This window comes from Plectropomus leopardus, chromosome 23 (genome assembly GCF_026936395.1).
Source record: "Plectropomus leopardus strain MGB_pleo_1.0 chromosome 23, ASM2693639v1, whole genome shotgun sequence".
Taxonomy (NCBI): domain Eukaryota; kingdom Metazoa; phylum Chordata; class Actinopteri; order Perciformes; family Serranidae; genus Plectropomus; species Plectropomus leopardus.
The window spans coordinates 12,942,540-12,966,555 of NC_142198.1; the positions used below are offsets into that span (position 1 = coordinate 12,942,540).

The 24,016-nt window shown below is 38.5% G+C and overlaps 1 protein-coding gene across 3 annotated transcripts in view; it reads left to right on the plus strand.

Moving 5' to 3' along the window:
• Positions 1-24,016, plus strand: part of LOC121962163 (zeta-sarcoglycan-like) — a 42,821-nt gene that overhangs the window by 10,030 nt on the left and 8,775 nt on the right. For 2 of the 3 annotated variants that reach the window (XM_042512366.2, XM_088073739.1), the window contains exons 2-6: positions 634-828; positions 9,133-9,234; positions 17,033-17,120; positions 18,454-18,576; positions 19,695-19,767. In XM_042512366.2, coding sequence (XP_042368300.1) covers positions 634-828; positions 9,133-9,234; positions 17,033-17,120; positions 18,454-18,576; positions 19,695-19,767 — 581 coding nt within the window. Of the gene's footprint in view, positions 1-633; positions 829-9,132; positions 9,235-17,032; positions 17,121-18,453; positions 18,577-19,694; positions 19,768-21,297; positions 21,563-24,016 lie in introns of those variants that run through there. The other variant, XM_042512367.2, reaches the window with a different exon arrangement.

The window sequence follows — 24,016 nt, forward strand, 5'->3', positions numbered from 1 at the left end:
GGCTTCTTTCAAAGTGGGCACTTCGATTTGGTATCTCTTAATAAAATAACCCAAATGACCTTGTCTTTTAGGCACAGAGCTTGATAAATTACCCTGCTTACTGGTTTAATTTCTAAAAGTGTCTGGAGCCGGTGTACCCAGGTATGTCTGTAAGAAAAGTTGCAAACAACAAAAAAAAAAAATCACTTTCCAAAAAATAAATCTGCAACCCCTATTCAGAATTTTAATAAATCACTTCTGAATAACAGATTGAAATGTCTCCTTCTCACTCCATTTAATTACCAAGCATGGGTGTTTCAGGCTGTAGTTATACTCCAGCTTGCATTTATGCCATGCCCTTACCTTTTGTTCTTTATGTAGTGGCACCACTTTTCAAAAATTGTAAGATTACACAGCCATGCCTCACCTCACCTCAGCTCAGAGTCATTTTTAGGGGTGCTTGTGAGGTAATAACCAGTAACAATATGTGATTGCTTCTACAGAGTCCATATATTCTTGACAGCCAGCTAACATAAGGCACCCGTGTGTGTGTGTGCGCGTGTGTCTGTGTCTGTGTGTGTGTGTGTGTGTGTGTGTGTGTGTGTGTGTGTGTGTGTGTGTGCGTGTGCGCGTTTGCGTGTGTTTGTATTCCAGATTACCCAGGAGCAGTTTATCCTTGCATCCCAGTCCCTGCATCTCCAGCGACCGGGCTGTGATGCCGTGTACCCAGTGGGTCTGTACGGCTGGAGAAAAAGATGCCTCTACTTCTTCCTGCTGCTGCTCCTGGTCACCATGATAGTTAACCTGGCCCTCACTGTCTGGATAATAAAGGTCATGAATTTCTCAGTGGTGAGTACAGCATGGCATCATCTAAAATAAAGCTCAGTCTGTTAGTTATTAACATAATAATATTGAACATTCATGAGTTAATTAGTATTAAAGTAGCTGCTGTTCATTGTAATTTGTTGTGAGGCTATAGTTGTTCAAGACTCTACACTTATTGGTATTTTCAGGAAACATCTCTGCTGTAAGGCTGCAATTAACCATTTTCATTTTCACACACATTTTGTATGAGCAAAAATAATATAATAAATAACCAACCAAAATATTCAATTTACAATTAAAACAGAGAACTGGTGATTGGCACTTTTGCTTAATAAATCACTTAAACAGTCAGTGAATTAAGAATATTGTGACACATTGATTTCCTGTCAATTAACTAATGAATTAATGGACTTACAATTTGAGAACTAGTCCCCTGGAGCAAAAGGAATGATTTGTTTTGTGGGGTTTTTCCTTTGGTTAAATTAAAGAGGAATTGGGTTGTAAGCATGAGCAATGGTAGCTTGAAAAGTGCACACACCAGAAAAAACCATCAGGAAAACCCAGAGAAAATATATTAACGTTCAGGCTCACAAACTGTTTGTACGATTTCCTACTAAAAGTAATGCACCTAAATTCGTACATATACCACGTATTTTGAAAGGCAATGATCATGTGACCAATCCGCTCGCTGAAGTAAACAGCAGTCCAGAGTGGTCTTGCAAAGAGGCGGGGTGGTGGATGGGTCACAAAAATCTGGACTTCCCCTAGAGGTGTGTGTTTGAAAATCCTCACCATGTTTGTTTTCCTAAAGTTACCTACAGTGACTTTACTTGCCTAAATCTAAAGACACTGAAACAAAGTAAATTTCATTGCCTAAATCTAATCTCCATAACTGTACATTAAGGACATAACATTCATGTTATTGTCATTCATGGGGCTCTAATACTAATTACATCATATGAACTGTAGGGCATGCATTTTCTATGAGAATATATTGCAACATTTTTATTAACATGTGAAATAAGCAAAATAGGCTGCTTAGCACTAAAGATGTTTCTTCTAAGCATGACCTGCATGTAAGGATTGCTTAAGTGTTCATTGTTCAGGAGGTTTTTACCAGGAGCTGAATTATCTGCATAGGTCTCTTCCTCTCCAAAACAAACAAACTAACAAACTAGATTTCAATCAGTAAAAATGCCATTTCATATTAAAAAATATCTCTCCATCACCACTCGTCATGGAGGGGCTGCTAACTATGGATGCCCAACACCTGCAAATATGTGCTTACCTTTTTTCTTAAATTCCAGACGTTCACAAGGTTTTTGCTTAGAGAGATCAGAAGAGGTCTCTTTCTGAAAAGGGCTCTGATTTACCCTGGTAAAAACTCTGAGTAAAGCAGTAAAAATCAGTGTTTTTCCGGTGCTGCTTGTTGCAGAGGGGGTAGTAACTACTGTGGCCAACATGAAAACACAAATAACTCTATTTAGAGACAATGATCGGTTTGTCTGTTCTGAGCTACTAGTGGTGTAACATGGTGGACTCCATGGACCTGATGTAGAGATATGAACGACTCATTCTAAGGTAACAATGACTCTTATTTTTTGATCATTATAGACAAAAAAAACCCCCAAACTTATTATATTATGTTCCATTTTTGCCAATAGATCCCTGTGAATCCTTTCGTTGGACTTTAGTTGGGTATATTGTAAAATGTCATGATCAGTTTAGTAAATCTTACCAAAGTTAGACCTTCAAGAAATAAAACAAAAATGCTCATAAATTATCTTCTGCACTCACATAATATTTCTTAGAAAACAATGAAATCCTTAGTTAGTACATTGCACAGCAAGATTAAATATTACAAGAATAAAATGTATTATACTCTGTTCTTAGAAAATATTACATAGATTTAAAGTATAAAATATATGTAGTATTAAAATGACTAATAACTGATAATATACAGCATTTCATCTCAATACTGGGCCATGTTAAGAATTAAGACAATATCCATGTCAGTCTGCTGTTTTGCCTGGTTTAGTGTCTTAAAGGTTAATGCAGAGTTTGTCAACTGACATGCATTTCACTTTGTGTAGATGGAGTACAGCTTTGCCATTTCCATCACTGGCGCGTGATAACAGAGCAGTAGTGGAAGAATTTATTCATTCAGGCCCACTTGAAATGTGTTACAGGCACCATCTCTCATGTTGTGTGCTTTGTCTCGTGTGGATTTGATAAAGAATTAGAAGACTTGGCAGCAGGAGCGGCTGACGCAGAATGTGTTAATCTCGACGAGAAACCAAACAGGCAGATGCTGCGAGCTCCTGTGACATTTCCAGGGACAATGCAAACAATTTAGCATTTTTTCAACAAACTCGCGATGGCAGCATCGCCCCTCTGTGACGGATGTGTCCCCTGACTATTGCCATCACTCCTCTAGTCCTTCGCCTCCCATCAATCTGTGTCATGAGTAAAAGACCTTATCAGTGCTGTTGGTGTCGCTCCAGAAAATGTACTTCGCTGCTCCCCATCTCTCAGGACTCAGGCAGCTCAATAAGAAAACATGCCAGACTACACGCCGTAGTATTGGTTATAAAGTCAGTTTTAAGAGGTTACTGTACCTGCTGGCATGCAAGCATAGTCTCCTAGTTTTAAAATGTTACACAAAGGTTCTCTGTTCCAAAAAGCTTCCAAACACCAAAACTTTCCCCCAAGGCAGGTTTAAAATCACCTATCTGGAGACATCACACACACAAAAACTAATGACGGCTGCTGTCCAGAAGCATCTCTGTCAACAGTTACGTTGTTCTTCAAACGAATGAATGTAAGACAAAGAAACTCTCTGCTTGTAGGTGCATGCTAAGCTTATATAGAAGATGACAGATTGGTAAATTGCTGCATTTACATTGTAGTTTAGACATTAAACACACAACGGCTATTTGGTTTAAAAAAAAAAAAATGCAGACATGTCAATAATCGGTTGTACCATCACTGGCAGTGACATCAAATTCAACACTAATACAAAAATCTGGTAATTTAATTTCTGAGGAGCTAAATGCTGATTGAACTACAAAAAATGTAACACAACAAAAGCTAAATAAGAGTATTTATCTGGTATGATTAGAATGTCAGTAACACTAACTAACCATCTTGGAATAATGCATAAACTCTCCCAGTTAGAGCTGCAATGATCAGATGATCGACTGAAGATCAGTTGGCAACTATTTTGATAACTGAATAATAATTTTAGTATTTTTTTTCCGACAAAAAGCCACACATATGCTGATAAGCTTTTAAATGTAACAATTTCTGCTTTTCTTTGTGATACGTTATAAGTTACTAAATAGTTTTTAGATTTTTGTACTGTTAGTACTGTTAAAACAAACCATTTGAAGACGTCACCCTTTTCTCTGGGAAATTACGCAAGCCGTGTTTTATTTCTTTCTGACATTTTGTTGACAGCGTGGTTAATTGAGAAATTACTGGGCAGATTAGTGTTTCAACAATATTGATTTATTGATACATATTGATTCCATTTATTTTAAATACTCACTAACTCACACTTAATAATTTTCCACAGTATTGATACATTGGTATCAGCTGCGTTTTCTCACTCACTTGTATTGTTAATGTTTACTATAGTCATTCTACTGTTCTCTGCGACTAACCAGGGAAAGAAAAATCACCGTTGTCATGTTTTAGTCAAATTTATTTATAGATTAAAAAAAATACCAATTTTTCCTGAGTTGCATCAAAAATTGTATCTAATATCAATCATTTTTTAAGATACTCTATCAAAGTTAGAAATTCCAGTATCGTGACAACACTAGGCCAGATTAGTCAAAGAAAAAAATTATCGTTGGTTGCAGAGGTGCTCTTAATAAGGGTAGTTCTGCCGACATTACAGGAATGAATACAATGCCCACATTAAAAAGTTGAATTCTCCAAGTCCTTTTATTCTCCAGGCTTATGTCCTCAAACTTTAGAAAGCTCCTCCTGGGCAACAAAAGACATTTCAACAACATTTTTACAGGCGGAGAAGTACCCCACATAATGAGTAAACTCACCTGTTAAGTCAAATTCTGCTTTAAATCAGTCTGATAGTGTCATTTTATTTGGTCAAGAAATCTTAGATGGAGATCTCAATACAACTTCCAAAAATCTTCTCCAAAATGAATTAAAAATGTGTTTCCAGGATTGAGATATCATGCAAAAGACAGCAAATTATGAGTGGCCACATTAATAAACATGAAATGCTTATTTATGCGCTCTAAATGCAGACTGCACTGCTAATTTCTGCTCAAAAACCAAACACATTTAGCCTAATCCATTAATGTTTCTGGTTTCTGTGGACAGAATACATTTCACAAGCACACCTGGCTGTGTGGCTCATTTTGGGCTTGGTGAAGTATTAAGCTTGATCTGTATCTGCATCATCTTTGACACCTCATCATGTGCACTGGATCAAAACATAGTTTACAATAACCCTGTAAAGCTCAACTTTGACAAGGCACATCCACGTCATTCACCAAACAACTTCAGTCTGCTTCTTGAGGACAGCAGGGTGACCTTGAGTGTTGTTAGCTCTACACTTTTAAATCTCACAAATCAAAAGTTGTGGTTGCAGTTGTGGTTTTTCCACTTCGGGTACATCGCCTTTATCTGTGTTTTTTCACTCATACTGAGGAACTCATCCAGGCCTTCAGCACATCACGACCGGACTGTTGTGCCGCCCTCCTGTTTGTCCTGCCTCCCACCTACTCGTCTGACTGACTGCAGCTTGTACTGAACTCGTCACACCCACCACATCACCTCAGCGTCAGCACAGGAGTGACTTTAACTTCTGGCTGCTGACTTACAGTACAAATAACTCCACACTCCACACACACCTCCTCCGCTCCTCTGACTTTGTCCTCTTGTCTGTCCCCAATCCTGGCTCTCTACCACGTATGAAAAAGCTCTCTTTGTTGTACTCCGCCCCTATAATTCACTATCTCTGTCCATTTGTGCTGCTAGCACTATGGACTCCTTCAGCGCATCCCTCAGGGCCCACCCACTTACTCACATCCTCACAAAGCTGCCATCAGCCTTCCCTTTGTTCATTGTGGTGTGGCAAGGCATAACCCTGTCCAATTTCTACTGAGCTGTCTACACCCAAATGGTCCTGAACAGCATTAATGTGTGGTGAAAAATATGCAGTGAAGTTTCAGAATCGTGCTTCATTTTATTGAATGTGAATGTGGTTAATTTCTTGTTGAATCAGGACCTCAAGGAATCAATCTAAAATTTAAACCAAAAGGCAGTCACCTGTTGAGTTAAGGACAAGCTGAAATGATTGGAAAAGTTGTTATTGCTTTTTTGGTCTGACTTTTTAGTCGCAGTCCCTAACTAAAAAACGTTTTTAAATTTAATGGGATCTTAAATGGTTATAGACCCTTTTTAATGCCAGACATTTTGACTTGTGAAAAAAACACAATTGAAACATATTTTGTTAATATGAGTCAGTCATGACGCAAACAGTCAGCCTGTTTGACAGTGAGCCTGCACTGGACAGTTTCAGGACGCTGGAACTAGCTCACCTTAATGTAAAGCAGTAATTTTTGTATAAATTAGAGTTACATTGTATATAACCATTCTAAAAAACAAAGATTTTATTGTACTCATTTGAGTTTTGGTATTTTATTTATTTGACTGTTGAAACTGGATATTTTAATCTAGAAGAAGAAAAGAGGATCTGTTCAATGTGCTGTCTAAACAATATGGAAAATTAATTCCATTTAGTTTTACTGTTCTTTTCATTGTGAACTGCACATGCTTTGTTTAACATGACAAACATAGATATGGATTTTGTTAATAAGGAAGATGCACAAAGACTGAGATGGCTGTTAAAAGTCAGTTATCTGGGGAAAGCCAAGGAGAAGAGGAAAAAAGTGCTTTATTGAGATATTCTTTAGATATTTAGTCGTTCATCATGTTAACAGTTAATTTGGGATATTGTTTTTGTTTGATTGATTGTTTGTTTTTCTCTTCTCTTTCTGGCCCATGTGTTTTGTGTATGCAAGACCAGAAGATGTTAGCCCATTGCCTTGCAGTCACTTATTACACCTAACCATTTTTCAAACCATGCTGCTGTGTTTTACAAAATTTGTTTTACAGTTTTTCGTACTATTCAGGCAGCCTCTGCCTGCATTCTAAATGAACATGGTGCTTAACAGGTACCGAAAGTGATTACTTTACTTTTTCAAATTTAAAGTTTTTGTGCACATTGGGGCAAAAGGTTGAGAGCCGCTACTTAAAGAGCTGCTATCTCTTAAAATACATGTTTGTTTGTAGGCTATTTTATTGTAGTGTTTTTCCCCCAGTAAACTAAAAAACCAGCACAGAACCTCTAAAGTACCATATAGGGGCTTAAAAAGTTCTTTGTGTGGCAGCAGTGCTATATAGCACCTGAACCGCTCGTCATGTCTTCACGATAAAAAAAAAAAAAAAAAAAGGAGCAGACTCTTTAAAACTTGCATAAGTTGTGGAATTCATCACAGTGAACACTAGGTCTGCATTAACTTTTTGTCAAAGTTACATTGTAATTATTTGAGGTAATACACTGCAGACTTTTAAAATCAATATGCACTTAAACTGCAATTAACAGGCTGCAATAAATCTTCAATAAAAATCAACACAGACTTGAAGCTCATGGTGATGGATACACAACTTTCAAGAGCAAAGTGATCCTCACACCACACAGAAATAAACGAAAACCAGCAGGCAGCAGGAAATACATGTCCAAAAATCTTAAAGTGCAGTCCACATTCATAAATAATTGATAAGGAAATAAATATATTTTTAAGGCAGGTTTCTGCAATGCTTATTTAGCCAGGACTTTGATGCATAGGATGTACCAGTCAGATGTTTTCTCAAACTAACTGCTGATACCAAGTACTGATCTTGTATCATTTCCCTTTTCCCCAAAATTAAAATGTCTCTGGGATCATGTTTTGTTGGATAATACGAGTGCAGGGTTTGCTGTGGCACCACAAAACATAGTCTGCAGCCTGCTGTGACTGAATGACAGCAACTGACTTTAGAAACAGAGTTTCATAATGACAGTGAAAACAGTATTTAATGTGGATTGTTTGTGTTCAGCCGATACCCAGCCTGATAAAGGTAGCATCAGCCCTGATTTTTACCTAGGGGATAATTTCCTAGTCCTTTTATATTTTTGCGCACTGCTTTTCAGGTGGGGCTGCAATTAGTGATTCTTTTCATTGTTGATTTATTTGTTGTATTTTCTCAATTAGTCGTTAAGTTGTTTGGTCTGTCAGAAAATGGTGAAAAATGTCCCAAAACCCAAGATTATGTTCTAAAATATCTTGTCTTGTCCACAACCCAAAAAAAATTACTCAACCCGATAAATCAATTATTAAATTAGTTTAATTAATTTGATAGTCGAAAACTGAGACTATCAAGACTGAGAATCTCACATTTATTTTAGGAACTTTTTACACACATTTTGTAATCTGCTGAAAAAACATGTCCCATTTCCTTATTTTATCTGACAGCATTTTAATATTTTTTTTTGAGTTTTAATGGTTTATTGACAGGCATAACTTTATATATGAAACATCTCTAAGAAATGGCATCACAGTAAGTAAAAATACCAACGCAGGCACCGGCAGACCAGAGTTCAAAGGGTTAAGGGTCATTGTGACTGATTATTATGACACTAATAATGATTGATACTGTATAATGTCATACTGAGAAACTGCGATATGTTTTTAAACAGTTATCGTAATGTAAAAATCTCGTATAGCTGCAACCCAAGTACTTTTAATACTATTCTGTTTTTCACTGTGAAAAACACTTCTAAAAAAGAAAATATTACTACTACAACAACTACCTCTACTACCAGCAGCACTGGTAATGATAATCATTAAAATATCACTATGTAGCCAACTACTGTAAATCTGCATGAGCTTAAATCTGATTCTTTTGTCATTTGCATGAATCTTCTCAACATTCACATCCACAGCTGCCACATTAGCCCGGTTCTCCTCAGTCAGCCTCCCACTGCATGCAGCCTGTCACCCCGACACCACCGAGTGTCTGTGGCATTGTCACCTCGATGTCATGTCCTACTTCTTCGCTGTCACTCAACGCAGCTGCCCGTCCACCAGCCCGTCTGGCAGGCAGCCGCTCCTGCTCTTCCTAATGTAGTTCAGTGACAGCAGGGTCCAATGTTTTATGCATTTGAGAAGTTAAAGTCCTTTAAATCAAATCAGGAAAACTCAGCGCCGCTCAGTACAAAATCACTGATAATTGTGATTTATGTTTCAGGATGGAATGGGAAACCTTCATTTGAAGCAAGACGGGATTCGCCTGGAGGGAATCTCCGAGTTTCTCCGGCCTCTTTACGTGAACGAGATCCAGTCCAGAAGGGTAAGTTGCTCCCTTTGTTCTTATCTATAACTACAACTTGCCTGTAAAATAGGGATACTCAACTTTGCTTTGCTGGCGGGGGCACTTGTGCAAAATGACAAGGCCAGGGGCCAGACGCGGAAGCTCCATACATGTTTATAGGATTTGACAACATTTCTAGGATTTTATGGCACTTCCAGAAGTTTAGGATGTTTCTTGGATTTTAGGACATTCCTAGAATTTTAGGACATTTCTAGGATTTGAGGACATTTCCAAGATTTTAGGAGGTTTAGGGTTAGGGTTAGGGATAGGCTTTAAACATAGATGTTTCTATGTTTAAAGAATATATTTGGATTTCATGACATTTCTAGGTTTTCAAAACATTTCTAGGATTTCTGGACAATTGGGGCTTAGTTAGGACCTTTGTCAGGTGGTGCAAGGGATCCTCCACTTGCACTTGGGCTTTTATGCCTTTAATATATAGGAAAGACCAGAGACACAATCTATGTACATGGAGTGACTGCTCTAGCCACCGGAAACCCCAACAAGCTCTATTTTGATGCAGTTTTTAGTCATTCTGGCACCTTATGTGTACTAAAAGTACATAAACAGTTTCCATTGTGAATCATTTTATTTTTTATTGTGAATTAGAAAATTGTTTCGGGGCCACCTGGCACCCTCTGGGGGGCCAGATTTGGCCTGTGGGCGTTAAGTTGAGTATCACTGCTGTAGATCAGTACTTTGCAGCACTGATAAACTAGGAATAACTACCATTGACAGAGGCATGTGAAAGTCTCTTGCATGGAAAGATCTTCCAAAGCTGCAGAAAAGCTGGTATTGATCTCACAATGTTGAGGTAGTTATACTTAATTCATGAAAGCAACAAAGGCCTTCTTCTCTCTGAGCTCTTACTTGACGCTACTTTGATGTTACCTTATATTTGTGCCAGGATAGGAGAGATTACTCTCTTTCTCTTTCTGTGTCCTGTGCTCCTCCTCATCCTCATTTCCTGTCATCTTCCAACAGTACACTATCAGGGCCTCCCATCGGCAGGAGATGGGTAATAGGCTGCCTCTCAGCTCCTCTCAGGCCACATACAACCCTACAGGAGATTACAGCCGATTACAGAGGGACCAGAGTCCCCTGCTGGATTTCCAATCAAGCCCACGCGATAAATTCCCCTCTTCCACTTCCTCCCTCCCCTTTCTCCTCTTTGATGTTTAGTAGATTAACCAACACAGCTCCAGTGCAAAGTTGATCCAAATTTCCTTCTCCCACACGAATCGCAGACGCTCAGTTGGATCATCCCCTTTTTCAGTGATTAGGCATGGTGCAGAAAGCAATTTCAAGCACTGGAAGCTGGGGTTCCATGTAAATTTGATTTTTGAGGGACGTCGATGGAAGAAGTGGCTCGATAGTGGGCACAATTTGCCACAGCAGATTGAGAAACAACTTGGAATTGCCTTCTCTTGCTCTTTGATCTTCTAGTTGGAGCTAAGTGTTGATTTAAATATAACAGTCGCGTGTTTAGCAATAGCAAACACCTCAAGGCCACAGCAGACGCCCGACACGAACACTGGACAAAGCCAATATTTCATTCCCCGGTGCAATACCACCTGCAGACATTTTTACTGTCTTGTTTTACAGACAGGCTGTGCTGTTGGCTCCTTATCTACTGGCACCAGAGATATTTGTTGGACAAAAATCTCTGTGGGTCACTCGATATTTCTCACCTGAGGAAATATGTCAAGCACTGCGAGAGAGGGGATTATGGTTATCCAATGAGTTTACACCACAGTGCACAATGCTGTTCTTGAGTCAGATAACCACCACTGATCAATAAGCCATTACCACAAACAGCAGTGAACTCTGTAGTGCACCACAGAAGTTAAATATAGTATGATTTATTTATTTTTTATGTTCCCAGAGTCCAAGCTGCTATTGAGGCTGAACTCAAAGTAGCTTTAGTTTTACTCCTGGATCAATCAGTGCTTTGAATCTTCAGCAATGACTGAAGCTGTAATCTGTGAATACCAAGTGGAAATAGCTCCCTCAGTGTTTTTGGCAGAAACTGTGATAGCTGGCAGCCAATTACAGGCTAAGTAGCCCCTTGAATCAGCGCTCTCAGTTGCATGTTGTGAAATGCGAGCTGCTAACTTTGCACAAACGGTTTCCATCGGTTGCAATCCCTGCCAAGATAAAAAAACACAAAGCACATACAGAACAACAAATGTTTGAGTTTTACAGATACTCTCAGGCCATGTGCTGTTATATTCTGTATTACACAACAATTTTGCGTTGATATTGAGGAATTTTAATTCAATTCAACTGTTAAGTGTACGGCTGCAATTACGCAGCAGTTTGGCACCCATGTCATGCACACACAGTAAATATCTAAAAATATAGACAAAAACTGAGTAAATTATATTGTACAATAAGTAAATAAGTTAGCAGGCTATGTAGTTAAATGCTTTCTTTTCTTTGTTTTGGCAAAGTTCAGGCTCCAGTGCTTTAGTGTTAATGCTTCACATTTCCTGCCTGCTATGCTCCGCAGTGTGTGAACCCAGGCGGTAACAACTGCCTCTCCAAACTTCTGATTTGCTAACAGTGTGCCTGTGGCAGGTGAAATTTCAAGTGCAGAGTTGATTCAAACACTTAAAAATTAGAGCCCCATTGTTGCTTTCATATCTGACATTGTGGGTATTGTGTGGCACTCCTGCTTGAAGGTTCAAGTGCACATTGGACTACAGACACTCAATATTATGAGCGTTTTAATATAACTAATGCTAACTTCTTTTTGCATCAGCCTTCAGCTTCACCTGTGATGAGCTGTCTGTCAAATCGGACAGGCAGATGGAGGAATGGAATATTTTGTGCATTATTTCCACACCCTGGGGGCTTCTCCCCATGAATGTCTGCTTATCTATCTGTCCGTTCGTCCATCTGTCCGTCTATTAGCTTTTGCACAGCTCACACACAACTTCTTGTTGCCAAAAGAAGACAATATAAGGACCATGAAAAAGATTTGACAGAATGACCGTAATATCAAATGTTTGAAATCCAGTTTACACTTGAAATTTCAAGCACATGATTGCCACACAACGGCTCTAGCTATAATTTCTAACTGCTATAATTTTAGGCATGAGAAATCAGTTTGACACGTGAAATTTCACCCGGCTGAAAGCAACAAAGCAGCTGTAATTTCATACTTTGTGAAATCTGTGTCACTCTTGCCACCTGCCAGAAGAATATTGCATTCATGGTTTCAAGTGTGTGTGAAACCAAATGTTTGAGCAGGCATTTCTTCCCGCTTTCACTTTCCTCACACATACACTTGAAACAGGCTGGATCAAGTAATGCTTGTTCAAAGACAAATATGTTGCCTGTGAGCTTTTAGTATGGCTGCAGTGGCTGTTGGCAGAACATGTTGGTTTCTGGCAACGCTTGTGTAATGGCTGCTTGTTGGTTAGACTTTAAAATTCTTAGCTTCGGAAGCTGTAGAAAATTTGCATTTTCCACTTTTATCCAACTGAATATGTTACTACACTACTGTGGTTCAGTTTTTCATTTCTCCTTCTTCCTGAAGCTTCCCACTTTGAAAATTTTGATTATCACAGAAAATTTTACATGTTGTAATCTACAAAGTGTATAAATTGTGAATCCGCACAGATGCTGCCTCTGTTTTGGTCAGGAGTCAAATGAAAAATAAATCATTCAGTATGCAGTATTTTATTTTGCAAAAGTCATGTTTTGTCTTAACTCGCTAATGCATTATTTGGATTTTCTGCAAACACTTAAAAGGCATACACAAAGGAGACAGGTCGGGTTTAGTGATTTGCCTTGGTCTAGCTTCTGTTTTGCATATGCATTAGGGTAATAATGTCTGCTGCTGGTTAAGGACAACCGAGGTCAAATTTGATTTGATGAGCAGATATATTTTTAGCAGAGGTGGGTCAGTCCACTCAGATTTGCTTTTTCATGAGTGTTTTGTAAATTTTTGTATCCTAGTGAATTTCAATCACAGACCATTGAGAAGCAAGTATTTTATTTACAGTAAGAACTACAGGAATGATTTCACTGATTAGTTCCTCCGCTCTGCTTGAACATGTATGGAGAGAAAAATCATCTGCAGCCTTGGCCTTTGATTGCACATGGTCAAAGGAGTACTTGGCAGCTTTCAATACCAGCTTTGAATCATAACAATGTGGGTATGTGTGTAAATGTGGTAACCATCTTACCAGGGGTCAGACCTCTTTGCTCATTTCTCAGCTGAAATTTATTTTTCTGGCTCTTGGGCTGTTGCTCCGACTACAGAGTCTAACTCTGCATTTTAGTATGCCCACAACCATCGACTAAAGGAGTATTGAAGTGGACCAAGAGAAAGACCTACCGCTTTCGCTCTCTCTTAAACCCAGACAAAACTAGACAGTGCTAACTAGATATAAACAAAAGTTCTGTTACTGTGTCTCCTGTTTCTCACCTCAGATGTCTTCGAAAACATATTTTAGCTCACCGTTTAACTGAAAAATTTTAATTGTTTATTACCAACAGACTGCCATGTTGTTTCCTGTGTCAAATGGTACATTTCATTTGTACTGGGGAGTTCCAAGTTGGAAATTTAAACCTGAATGCTGCCTTAAGTCAGACTTTCACTTTGGAAAGTTGGAAGAACCTCATAAACCCCAACCTGAACATCCAATAATGCTGTAATGTGTATCAGTTGTATTGAAAACAGCAGTATTATACTGTTTATTTGTGCTTCTGTCTTACTGCATCTGACTAAAACAGTATGATGCAGTGGCGTTTCTATTAGCAAAATAAAATGTCATGTGTTGCGAACTGGTATTGCTAACAATGGCTAACCTGGTTTTGTTAGTTAAGTCTTGGTTTTCCAGCTTGTTGTACTGGAAAGTGATCAACTCTGGTGTGACATCATTTCCAGTTCCGACCTTTTACCTCTGACGTAAATGGGGCGCAACTAAAATAGCCAATATTGCATTGTGTCTCCGACTAGCGAGATATTTATTTGTCTGGTGCTTTGCAATGCTTTCTGGTAGTTGTAGGTTTTCTACCTTTTGAGCAAAATCAAAATCAAAGCCCTTTTTCTTCTGTTTTATCTGGTCATGTAGCACTGGTTTCAAGAGTATTTGAGTCTGACAAGGCCAGCTTTCATGAAAAGACCATCTTTCCAGCAGTTAAGTATTTTTTTTAAAGGCCACTGATGCAGGAGCAGCAGGGTGACATAAAGGGAGGCAGAATATCTTTTGCACATGTGGGTCTTAAAATTCTGACTGAATTTCTGGGACTGTGCCCAGCTAGAGCTTCTTGTAACGTTGCTGCCCCATTAGTGACGGCACCACAGAGGTCAAATTTGACAACTGTCGGACTTGTCAGCAGTTACAATCTGTTGCTTCATTAAAACATGCATAAAACTTGTTCTCAGATATGAAGCATTCATACAAATTATGATATATTATTATATGATGATTATTCATGGAATATGACGTTTGAACAGTTATGTATGCACATTTTTTTAAAGAGGAGTTTGGAAGTAAATGGCCCAAATAATTGGCTCTTGATATGATAGTGCTTTTGTTTTTTTAGTATGACACTATAATTGCAATTTGAAATCAAGAAAAAACTCAAAATTGCATCTTAGCTTTGAATTTAACTCTCTGCCTCAGTCTGAGGAACAATGTGGTATGAGTCAACACAGTGCCCAGATACAGTTAATCAAATCTCTGCTGTTCAGACTGTTGGCTCTCCTTATCGTCTCGGGGGACCCTGACTGATCTATAAATAGCCTCAGATGCAGGTGTGTCTTTATTGGAGTGAAACTTCTCCCTCACAGAGTCTCACCTACTTGCATTGGAGATGCGTGACAAAGATAATTGTGAGCACCAGTTGTGAATCTGAGTCGGCAAATGAGAGCTGAAGCCATCAACATGTTTAATTCTCAGTTTGAAATCAAAGCTTTTCGGGAGCAGACTGCAATAGCGGCGCCTCAGAGAGCTGAACATCCTTCCAACCACGCTTGCTAGAACCAATTTAATTTGGCTAACAGTATTACATTGAAATACAAGGCCCTTTTTTAATATGGAAAATATTAAGTATGCCTGCAAACACATTGCAAAACAGCCTGTACCCTGCATGGAAAGAGCCTGCCTGCAATGTTTGATATCAGGATGAGGAAAATTAAGACATAATAAGCATGCCTTTTTAACTTGTGAAAAATTTTTTCTTCATTATATTTACTTGTTCAGCTCAGTATGCAAATTAGCTTCTAGCACAACAATTAGAAATAATTAAAATTCAAACATATTCATGCAAATATTTGGTTAGGATTACAGTTAAATCCCGAGCAGTGCTCTTTATCTGTGCTTTAAATGTCTGCATTTTATTTTACACTCACCCGCTCACAGGAAGGTAGTGCCATCATATGAGGTGACTTTGTTTTAAACCATTTCATCGAAGCACTGTGCCGCGCTCTCGCTTTTGGCTGTGATGTTATTCATTGTATGCAGGGAAGCATCCTTTGCCTTACAGCAGCCATGGTAATTTTTCAGTCTGACGGGGCCCACTGCACCTACAACAACAGGCTCCATTTATGTGCATTCACTCTGATCTGCACTTGACCTTCCTCAACGGTCGCAGTGACTAAAAAGCCTTTTATGTGATCCCAAAGAAGTGTTGAGCGCAACGGCGTCTCAGTCATGGCCCCTCAGGAAACAGTTTAAGACCTATAAACTCTTAAAAGGGATGCTTCAAATCAAGAACTCAAATTTCTCCATGATGCTCTGCTTCCTGGAGAACTTCTGTTCATGATGCGCATTTATATTTGGATGGAGCAAGTAGGGAATGAAAATTAACGAGATGACCTCTGCAAAGTTACACCAACTTGAAATAATCTGCTTGAATTGACGTCTCTTTTGGGAGAGCATGAACTCTAAATCTATTAGACCGCATTGTGCATAACTATTAGCACCAACGTGAGACTATAACTAAATGCTAACAAATGTCAGTTTTATTCACAAATAATACAAAAAAAGAAACTATGAACAAGAACTAAATATTGTGTGATGTAAGGTGGTTGGGAGGTAGTGGATCTGCTTGTGGAGGAAAAATAAACTTTTGCTGCCTTCACGCAACTTCACTGAACTCTGACAAATGCAAACTGTCTTGACAGTGCTGACCTTTGAGGAAAAAAGAGAAACAAGCACCCAAAAAGGAAATTGTTCTCCACAAAAGGGATGCTGCATGGTGTGCAATCACTTGTGAGTGTGTTTTACCAATAAACCTGCATTTATTATTTTTTTAATATTAGCAATGGGTCAAATGTCTGTATGTAAGGTACTTGTGGTGATTAATGATTACCTGACTTTGCAGTTCCCCTCAGGATTACGTAGTTTTTTGGTGTTTTTCAGCTCATAGTTTTGGTTTTGGTTTGGTTTATTTTTCTGTCACTGCTCTCATCGGTATCTTTTTCAGACACTGCATGCAGCAGGTTTTGATCGAAAAAAATCCAGCACCAACATCAGATAGACAGTGTCAGTGACCTGTTGGACTTTTTAGTGACATGTTTCCTGATCTTACTAATATCTTCAGTGATAACAGTGTTGTCAAAATCATTAGAAATTATGCTTAAAAGTACAAAAAATAAGTCCCAAGTTAGGAATCATGGTAAGCGTCTTCATGACAAAGAAGACAAGAATTCACTTTGCTCTTTTTCTAAATTTAAGATCCTTATATACCATATTTCTTTTCTCTTCCTTCCCTCTCCGTCTCCTGGTCTCTCTCTCCCCATTCATACTTCCCCTAGGACAGCTTGCTGGTCTTGGGGTCAGAAAAGAATGTAACTCTGAACGCCAGAAACGAACAAGGCCAGCTGACCGGTCAGCTCACAGTGGGTGAGTCTTCAGTTCTGACTACTGTACACATTCATTGTATTTGAGATGATAAATCACCACTTGGCTTTGACAGCTGTGACATCACTGTCTGGGCGTTGCCTGAAGGTAGTTTAAATGTGTGTTGTTGTTTTTTTTTGTTGCCCTTGTGTCATTTAATGTTAAAAGAATCACATAATTATAATTGGGTTACCTGTTAATTTACACTTAGGTTCAGCCATTATTCCTCTCTCCCTGTACAATTTATAAAAAAGTGATCTTAGATTAAGCTGACCCTGACTGTAAATTGCCTGATCAGTCTTATATTATTAATGACTTTAATCAAGATTAGCAAAACAATTCATCTTCAAGTTCTCTTTAATCGTCTCTGCACCTTCAGAAAAGACTCTCTGCAGTTTCTTCCAGACACTAACCTTTGATGCACTTATTGAAAGGGCAATGGATTCTTCTTATTATCATCAAGTTCAACCATCAGTCAGTCCAAATTACCAAAGTCATTTACATGATTAATGACCACTGGAAGGCAAATGACCTGCTTATTAACATTAATAGCTATTGATCTTAGCCAACATAAGTTGAGAGTTGATGCTGATTTGACAAGACTGGTGATATGACACTTTTTGGTCACGCTTGACCTTCCTCAGAAAATTAGTGCCTGCTTTTGTAGAAAGTGCATTTTGTCTGAAATGAGATGAAACTTGGCGAGAATAATTAAATTCCCCAGCCGCTGCAGCTCGTGGATTAATGGAAGAGAGTGGAGGAGGGAGTGAGAAAGGGAGACGTTAAAAGTTTCTGCATGCACATCTGGAAAAACACCAAAGTCTGGAGAACAGGAATTAATATTCCTCACCAGCGGAACAGATTACTGATTTGTCTCCATCCATTGTAAAAGCATGGCTGATCCAGCTTTGTTGGGCGCCTTTCATTTGCAGAGCAAGCACTCTACACAGTATTTCAGATTGCTAATAGTCTTACATGCACAAACACAGTTTCCCAAAGCTGATTTGCAGAGCCATAAGGCAACCTTTATTTGACAGCAGCATTTATAAAAAGAAAATCATTGTTAGGAATGAAGACTATAATACTTTTTAGGTGGAAATCTGTTCTTTAATGCTTTTTCATTATCAAACTAAAATATACGTTTAGTCCTGGAAGCGCTCTAAAAGTATTGAACGATGCAGTAGAGCTAAACAAATAAATAGTTTGAATTATCAGCGTCAAAGTCTTAGAATAATTGAGTTTCCAGCACCTCACTGAGGTTTAATCAAGACCGTTTTATGGCAGTTTTGTGTTGACAGCCAGAGCCTCCATAACCTGGATGTCTGTGTCTCTGTAGGACCTGAGGCTGTGGAGGCCCAGTGCCAGAGGCTGGAGGTACGAAGTAAAGACGGAGGCAGACTGCTGTTCACTGCAAATGAGGAGGAGATCATCATGACAACAGAAAAGTTCACTGTCACAGGTAAATGTGCGATACTTTCATTATAAGATCTTCTGGGTCCAGTTAAATAATTTAAATCGGGATCACAATGATCTGGTTTTGCTGTAGATGATCAGCTAATCCATCTTAGTTTTGTGCTTTTTTTGTGCACTTTTTGGTCTTTGAATTTTACAAAATACACATACATTTGATTTTCATTTCAAAATCTAAAGATGAAATATTAAAAACGAACCATTTTCAGTTTTCGGGGTCAGAAATGGAATATACAGGATTTATTTTTGCATTTGTATTTTAGCAGTTTCAAAGTTTTATTTTGTTCCACCCTGATCACACCCCTCTTCTGGTATCAGGATATTTTCAAATTTTTTGGACCAGTGGTATCCCAATTTTACTGAAAAGTTTTGAAAAACCAAAACTGGATTTAATGATTGTACTATTCGGCAGTGTCTTATAGTTTCATTTGAATCCCATTAAGTTTAATAGTAATGTGTTTTGTATAATCACTCATGTTTCTTTAAAGAAGGGTACTCTTTATACAGATCCAGCCAGGATATGTAAACGTATGAGAAGAAGTGTAAATCCAAAATGAACAGATGGTAAACATTAGGGATGAGTATAGTTTAAAATTAAGAAAGAACCCATAACCTCTAAATAGTTCCAGGAAACAATGTTTTGTTTTTTTTTTTTTTAATATTTGACTATGATTGATATAAACACTACTTTCTACAAAATGTATTTTTTTAGTTTACACAAGTCAGACTTCTTAAATATTAAATGTTGTCTAAACACAAGCAGCTGTGTAACTTTACAGAAATAAAATCCAGTCTAACACTGGAAAAATCCTCCAATATCTGATCAGAGAGAAAAGGAAACGAGAGCCCGCACAGTGCCGTTTTTTTGGTTGGTACCATGAAATGATTGACAGGTTTTACACAAGATTAAACAAATCAAACCAAACGGCCAAATGTTCCAGAGTTTGTCTGAACCAAACAGATTAGGTGTGAAAACACCCTAAGACAGTTTGATACCGTGCTATGGACGCATTTCAGTCGGTGCCAAACATTGAGGTTCGATAAGCCTTAGTAAACACATCCTTGGCTGTCATTTTCTGAATTATAAAAGTATGTCTTATTTTCTAGGCTCAGAAGGCGCCGTGTTTGGACATTCAGTCGAAACTCCCCTGATCCAGGCGAGGGCTTCTGAAGACCTAAAGTAAGTTCATATTCATTGACTTAACAGAAATTCATTAAAGCTTAATGTCACATGTTCATATCCTGTTCAATTAAGATGATGATCTTTAAATAATGATGATAAATGTTCCACGGCATTTCAAAGTCAATGCCTTAGCTGAGGAAAAAAAAAAAGAGAAAAGTGGCAGGAGCCATTATTCACCAGTATAATTATTCTCAAGCACCCTCTTGTAAACTCAAGCATCTACTGGTTGGCTCGTTATCACACAAATTTAAAACTAGATTTGACCATTATTTTAATTTCACAGCTGATGGGTGAGCTAATTTGTTAGTTATTCTGCATAGCAGACAGGAATTGATTAAAGCACTGAGAGAGCATGGAGGAAGTCGGTAAGGTTGAGATGCGTGTTAGACTCATACACTTCGGAGCATGTGATCCCCACTGCACTCCGCCCGAGGCTGCGAGCCCTGTGTCGGTCCATTAACGAGCTATAACGAGTGCGGTTTGTTGTCCACCTTACTGGTCCTGAAGGGAGGGCTGGGATCAAAGTTGGCAGAAAAAGCAGTGTTCTGGCATCTAATTCCTCCAGAGTGAGAGGAATACTGATGAGGTTCACTTTAAAGCAAGCACACGTACACACACACACACACACACACACACACACACACACAGACACACAGGCTCAGCGCAGGGGTGACCATCTGTAATGTGGTCAAAATCTTAACGAGAGGAAACCGAACAGGAGACAGTTAAAGCATAAAAGCCCCAACGTGATGTTTGTTTCAACGGGATTCAGATTTCGCTCAGTTTTAAATTCATATTTGGTCAAAGATATTCAATTTATGCCTTGTTACAGTTTGATTCTCTTTGTGTGGTTTTAATTTAATACATATTGCATTTATAAAAACATTTCTTAAGGATATTTCAAAATGACTGGCTTCCTTCACTAACAAATTACCGAAATATTTCCAAGCAAGCAGATTTACAAACTGTACTGTAAGGGCTTTAAATAAATGTTTCTTTGCTCTAAGCCCAATTTATTTTCCAAACATCATGTCAAAGATTTTTTATATTCTCTCATACAGCTATATTAAAAAAGAAAAATGGAAAAAAACAGAATCCCGTGGGCCATTAATGACATGAATTCAAGCCTAAAAACATTTTTGATATTCATATTATTGTTTTTCCTTATTGCTAGTGTCTCTTTATACACTAATTGGGCTGTAGGCAAAGTACACAAACCACCATTATTACCATGGCATGTCAGTAAAACTATTTAATATTGTTGTTGTATGTGCAAAGAATTTCACATTTTAACTGCTTTGACAGAAACACATGCAGGCTATCCTGTAGAACCAGCCTCATGTTAATGTATATATTCAGCCAAAAATGCTGCTGAAACAAAGAAAAAATTATATATCAAGCCAGTATTTAAGCAGCCTCACTTATTCCATGCCTGACCTTGTTGCCTGTTGACTGACTGTTTTCCTGGTTTCGACTCGCCTCGCCTTTGATCACCTCTCCTCGTCTCTGTCCTGGTAAACCAAACAGCCTCTGTCTCCGACCAAGAGTTCTGCTTGTGCACTTCCTGGTTCTTGTTTGCCTGTGGCTGTGCTGTGTTTTACTGCTTCGGCTCTGTCGAGAAAGATCGCCATTCTTCCGGCCGTCTTCAGAGCCTCCTCCACGTTCACCATCTCCCCACCCGAACTCTGCTCCACCCCAGAACTGATAACTGTCCCGACTTACCTGCAACTTGATTATACTCACCTTTGCTCCATTCAACCTGCCAAAAGATTAAATAAAGGTCATTACAAACTCCTTACCTGCTCTGTTGTCCTCTGGTACATCATGGCTCATGGCAGCGTGCTTATGGACCCCAGCTCTCTGCCGTCACCTCCTGGCCTGTTCCTGACTCCCACGAGCAACTTCAATGATTCCTGGGGTTTGCAAACTTTTACTGCCGTTTCATCCACAACTACAGCTCTGTGGCCAGGTAAAACAAAACACAGAATTAACAGTCACACAGAGTCAGCCATAAGGACCAGTGACATACATAAATGCAAAAGTACAATAAAGGACGATACATCATCTCCCGACCCGAACTCTGAACCATCATCTGTGAATGTGAGCTCACCCCAGTCCCTGTACGCACTCTGCTCGACCAATGAATACTGCTCCACCCCAGAACTGATAACTGTCCCTACTTAACTGCAACCTACTTATACTCACCTTTGCTCCATTCAACATGCCAAAAGATTAAGTTACAGTTACAATATATATCGAGACAACAGACACAGACAACACTACTAACATGCAACTGGCACAAACCCAGAAAAAAATAAAATAATCCACAGATGAGGAAGAGGGGTCATTTACACGAAGATGCCAATATAAGCCTTTTTTTAAAATCAAGGGAATGGCAATAGAATTCTTGTTAACCATATTATGAAACAACTATACAAAACACTTAAATTTTCGCTTCCTGTACGTTATACCCCAGTGCCATCTCTTTATTAAATGAAACCAGTACTTTCAGTAGGTGAAAAAGGTGTGTTACATGTGTGAAACTATGACAGACTTGATTCTCCAGACGTTGTCTGGAGTTCATATGAGAAAAAAAGGTTAAAAAATAAATAAAAAATACTTTCATAACCCCATCGCTCATAGTAAGAAACTGATTGAGAAAACCATTGACAGTTGAAGAATCATGTTTTTACTGCAGCCATTGTGTCCAAACCTTTTTGGTTTGTGATTAATTAAAAATAAGTTTTCTTTCCACCAGTTGTCACTGGCTGCTTATGTTTAGAGAGCACAATGCATTAACTCTGCCAGCAGATTAAGCTATATTCCTATTAATACGATATGATTTCAACATCCAGTCACCATCATATACCAGAAAATCTGCACTGTGACATCTAGTTCCTGTTAATGTCACCAAAACAGGCGCTTTCTCATTATGGAGCAAGACAGTATATTATGAGCCAGAATAGCCTGTTGATTGATTGCACATGTAAACCTAATTTATCATCTGATTTGATGTCATCATACTATAAATTTTAGAGATGGCATATCAGAAAAGACTTTCTCTTACTAAAATAAGAATCCTTATACGCTGACATGTTATCACACAAATTTACTGACTTTTATTATATTTATTGTAAAGCAAACATTGATATTTCTTATAAACCTAACACCATCATTAGAGCGGAATATGCATGTTTTTTTTGGCATTGTTTATATTTGTGGCTCTGGAACTTCTCGGCCATATTTTATCCGCCTCACCCCCACCCTGAAAGTGAGATGAGTTAAGCCCTCTTTTCAAACTTCTCGCCACCTGTAAGTAAACCTCTCTGGATGATAAAGATATGGCTTGGCTCACGTCCATGCTGCCCATCTTTTCCTCTTTAAAGAAATATCTTTTTCTTTGTGATGTGTTTTATGTCTCTGCAAGCCAACGGTAAACTGGGCGAAGAACAGAGCGGATACGAAATCAAAGAAATCCACCTGAGATCTTCCTTTTCTTTGAAGCACCTGTTCTTCTCCCCGAGCGCTTTATCTGTGTATGCTGGCACTCAAAGTTTGTCTTCATTTGTCATCATCGTGCTTGTTTTTGTATGCCAAAATCATGCTGAAATAAGTGGGGGGAATATGAAAACAGTCTAAAAAATAATTTTAGTTGTCAAATTACATTTGCTTCCTGAATTTGTTTTCACATTTATTTCAGAATAATGCCCAAAGTGTATCTAAAGCAGATTTTTGGTGTATGGGTAACCCCTTTTCTCATTATTGGACTTTAAATGTTTTTTTTTTCAATTTCTGCTTGCTTTCTTCTAGTTGACACATACATAATGTTCAGTAAACAAACATTATAATTTATTAGTTTAGATAGGACATATCAACAGCGTGAAAGGGGGAGAGAGAGGGGATGACATGCAGCAAAGGGCCGTGAGCTGGACTTGACCCCGCGGCCGCTGCGGCAAGGACACTGCCTCCATTCATGGGGTGCCTGCTTTATCCACTCAGCCACTGGACACCCCAAACAGTATTATTTAGAGGTACTATTTTGAATAATCGTAAGACTTTTTTACTCTTATAGGGCCTTTAACTGTGGTCTGAACTTTTGTCTACGGTTAGCAAAAATGTATGCACAACATAAGAAAAGATCAACTTTATTGATCCTTTGCAGAGAGATCTATGTCAGTACAAAAGGATAAGCACAAGAGCGTATGCATGGTATGACTATAACTCTGACCAATTGTAATGTCATATA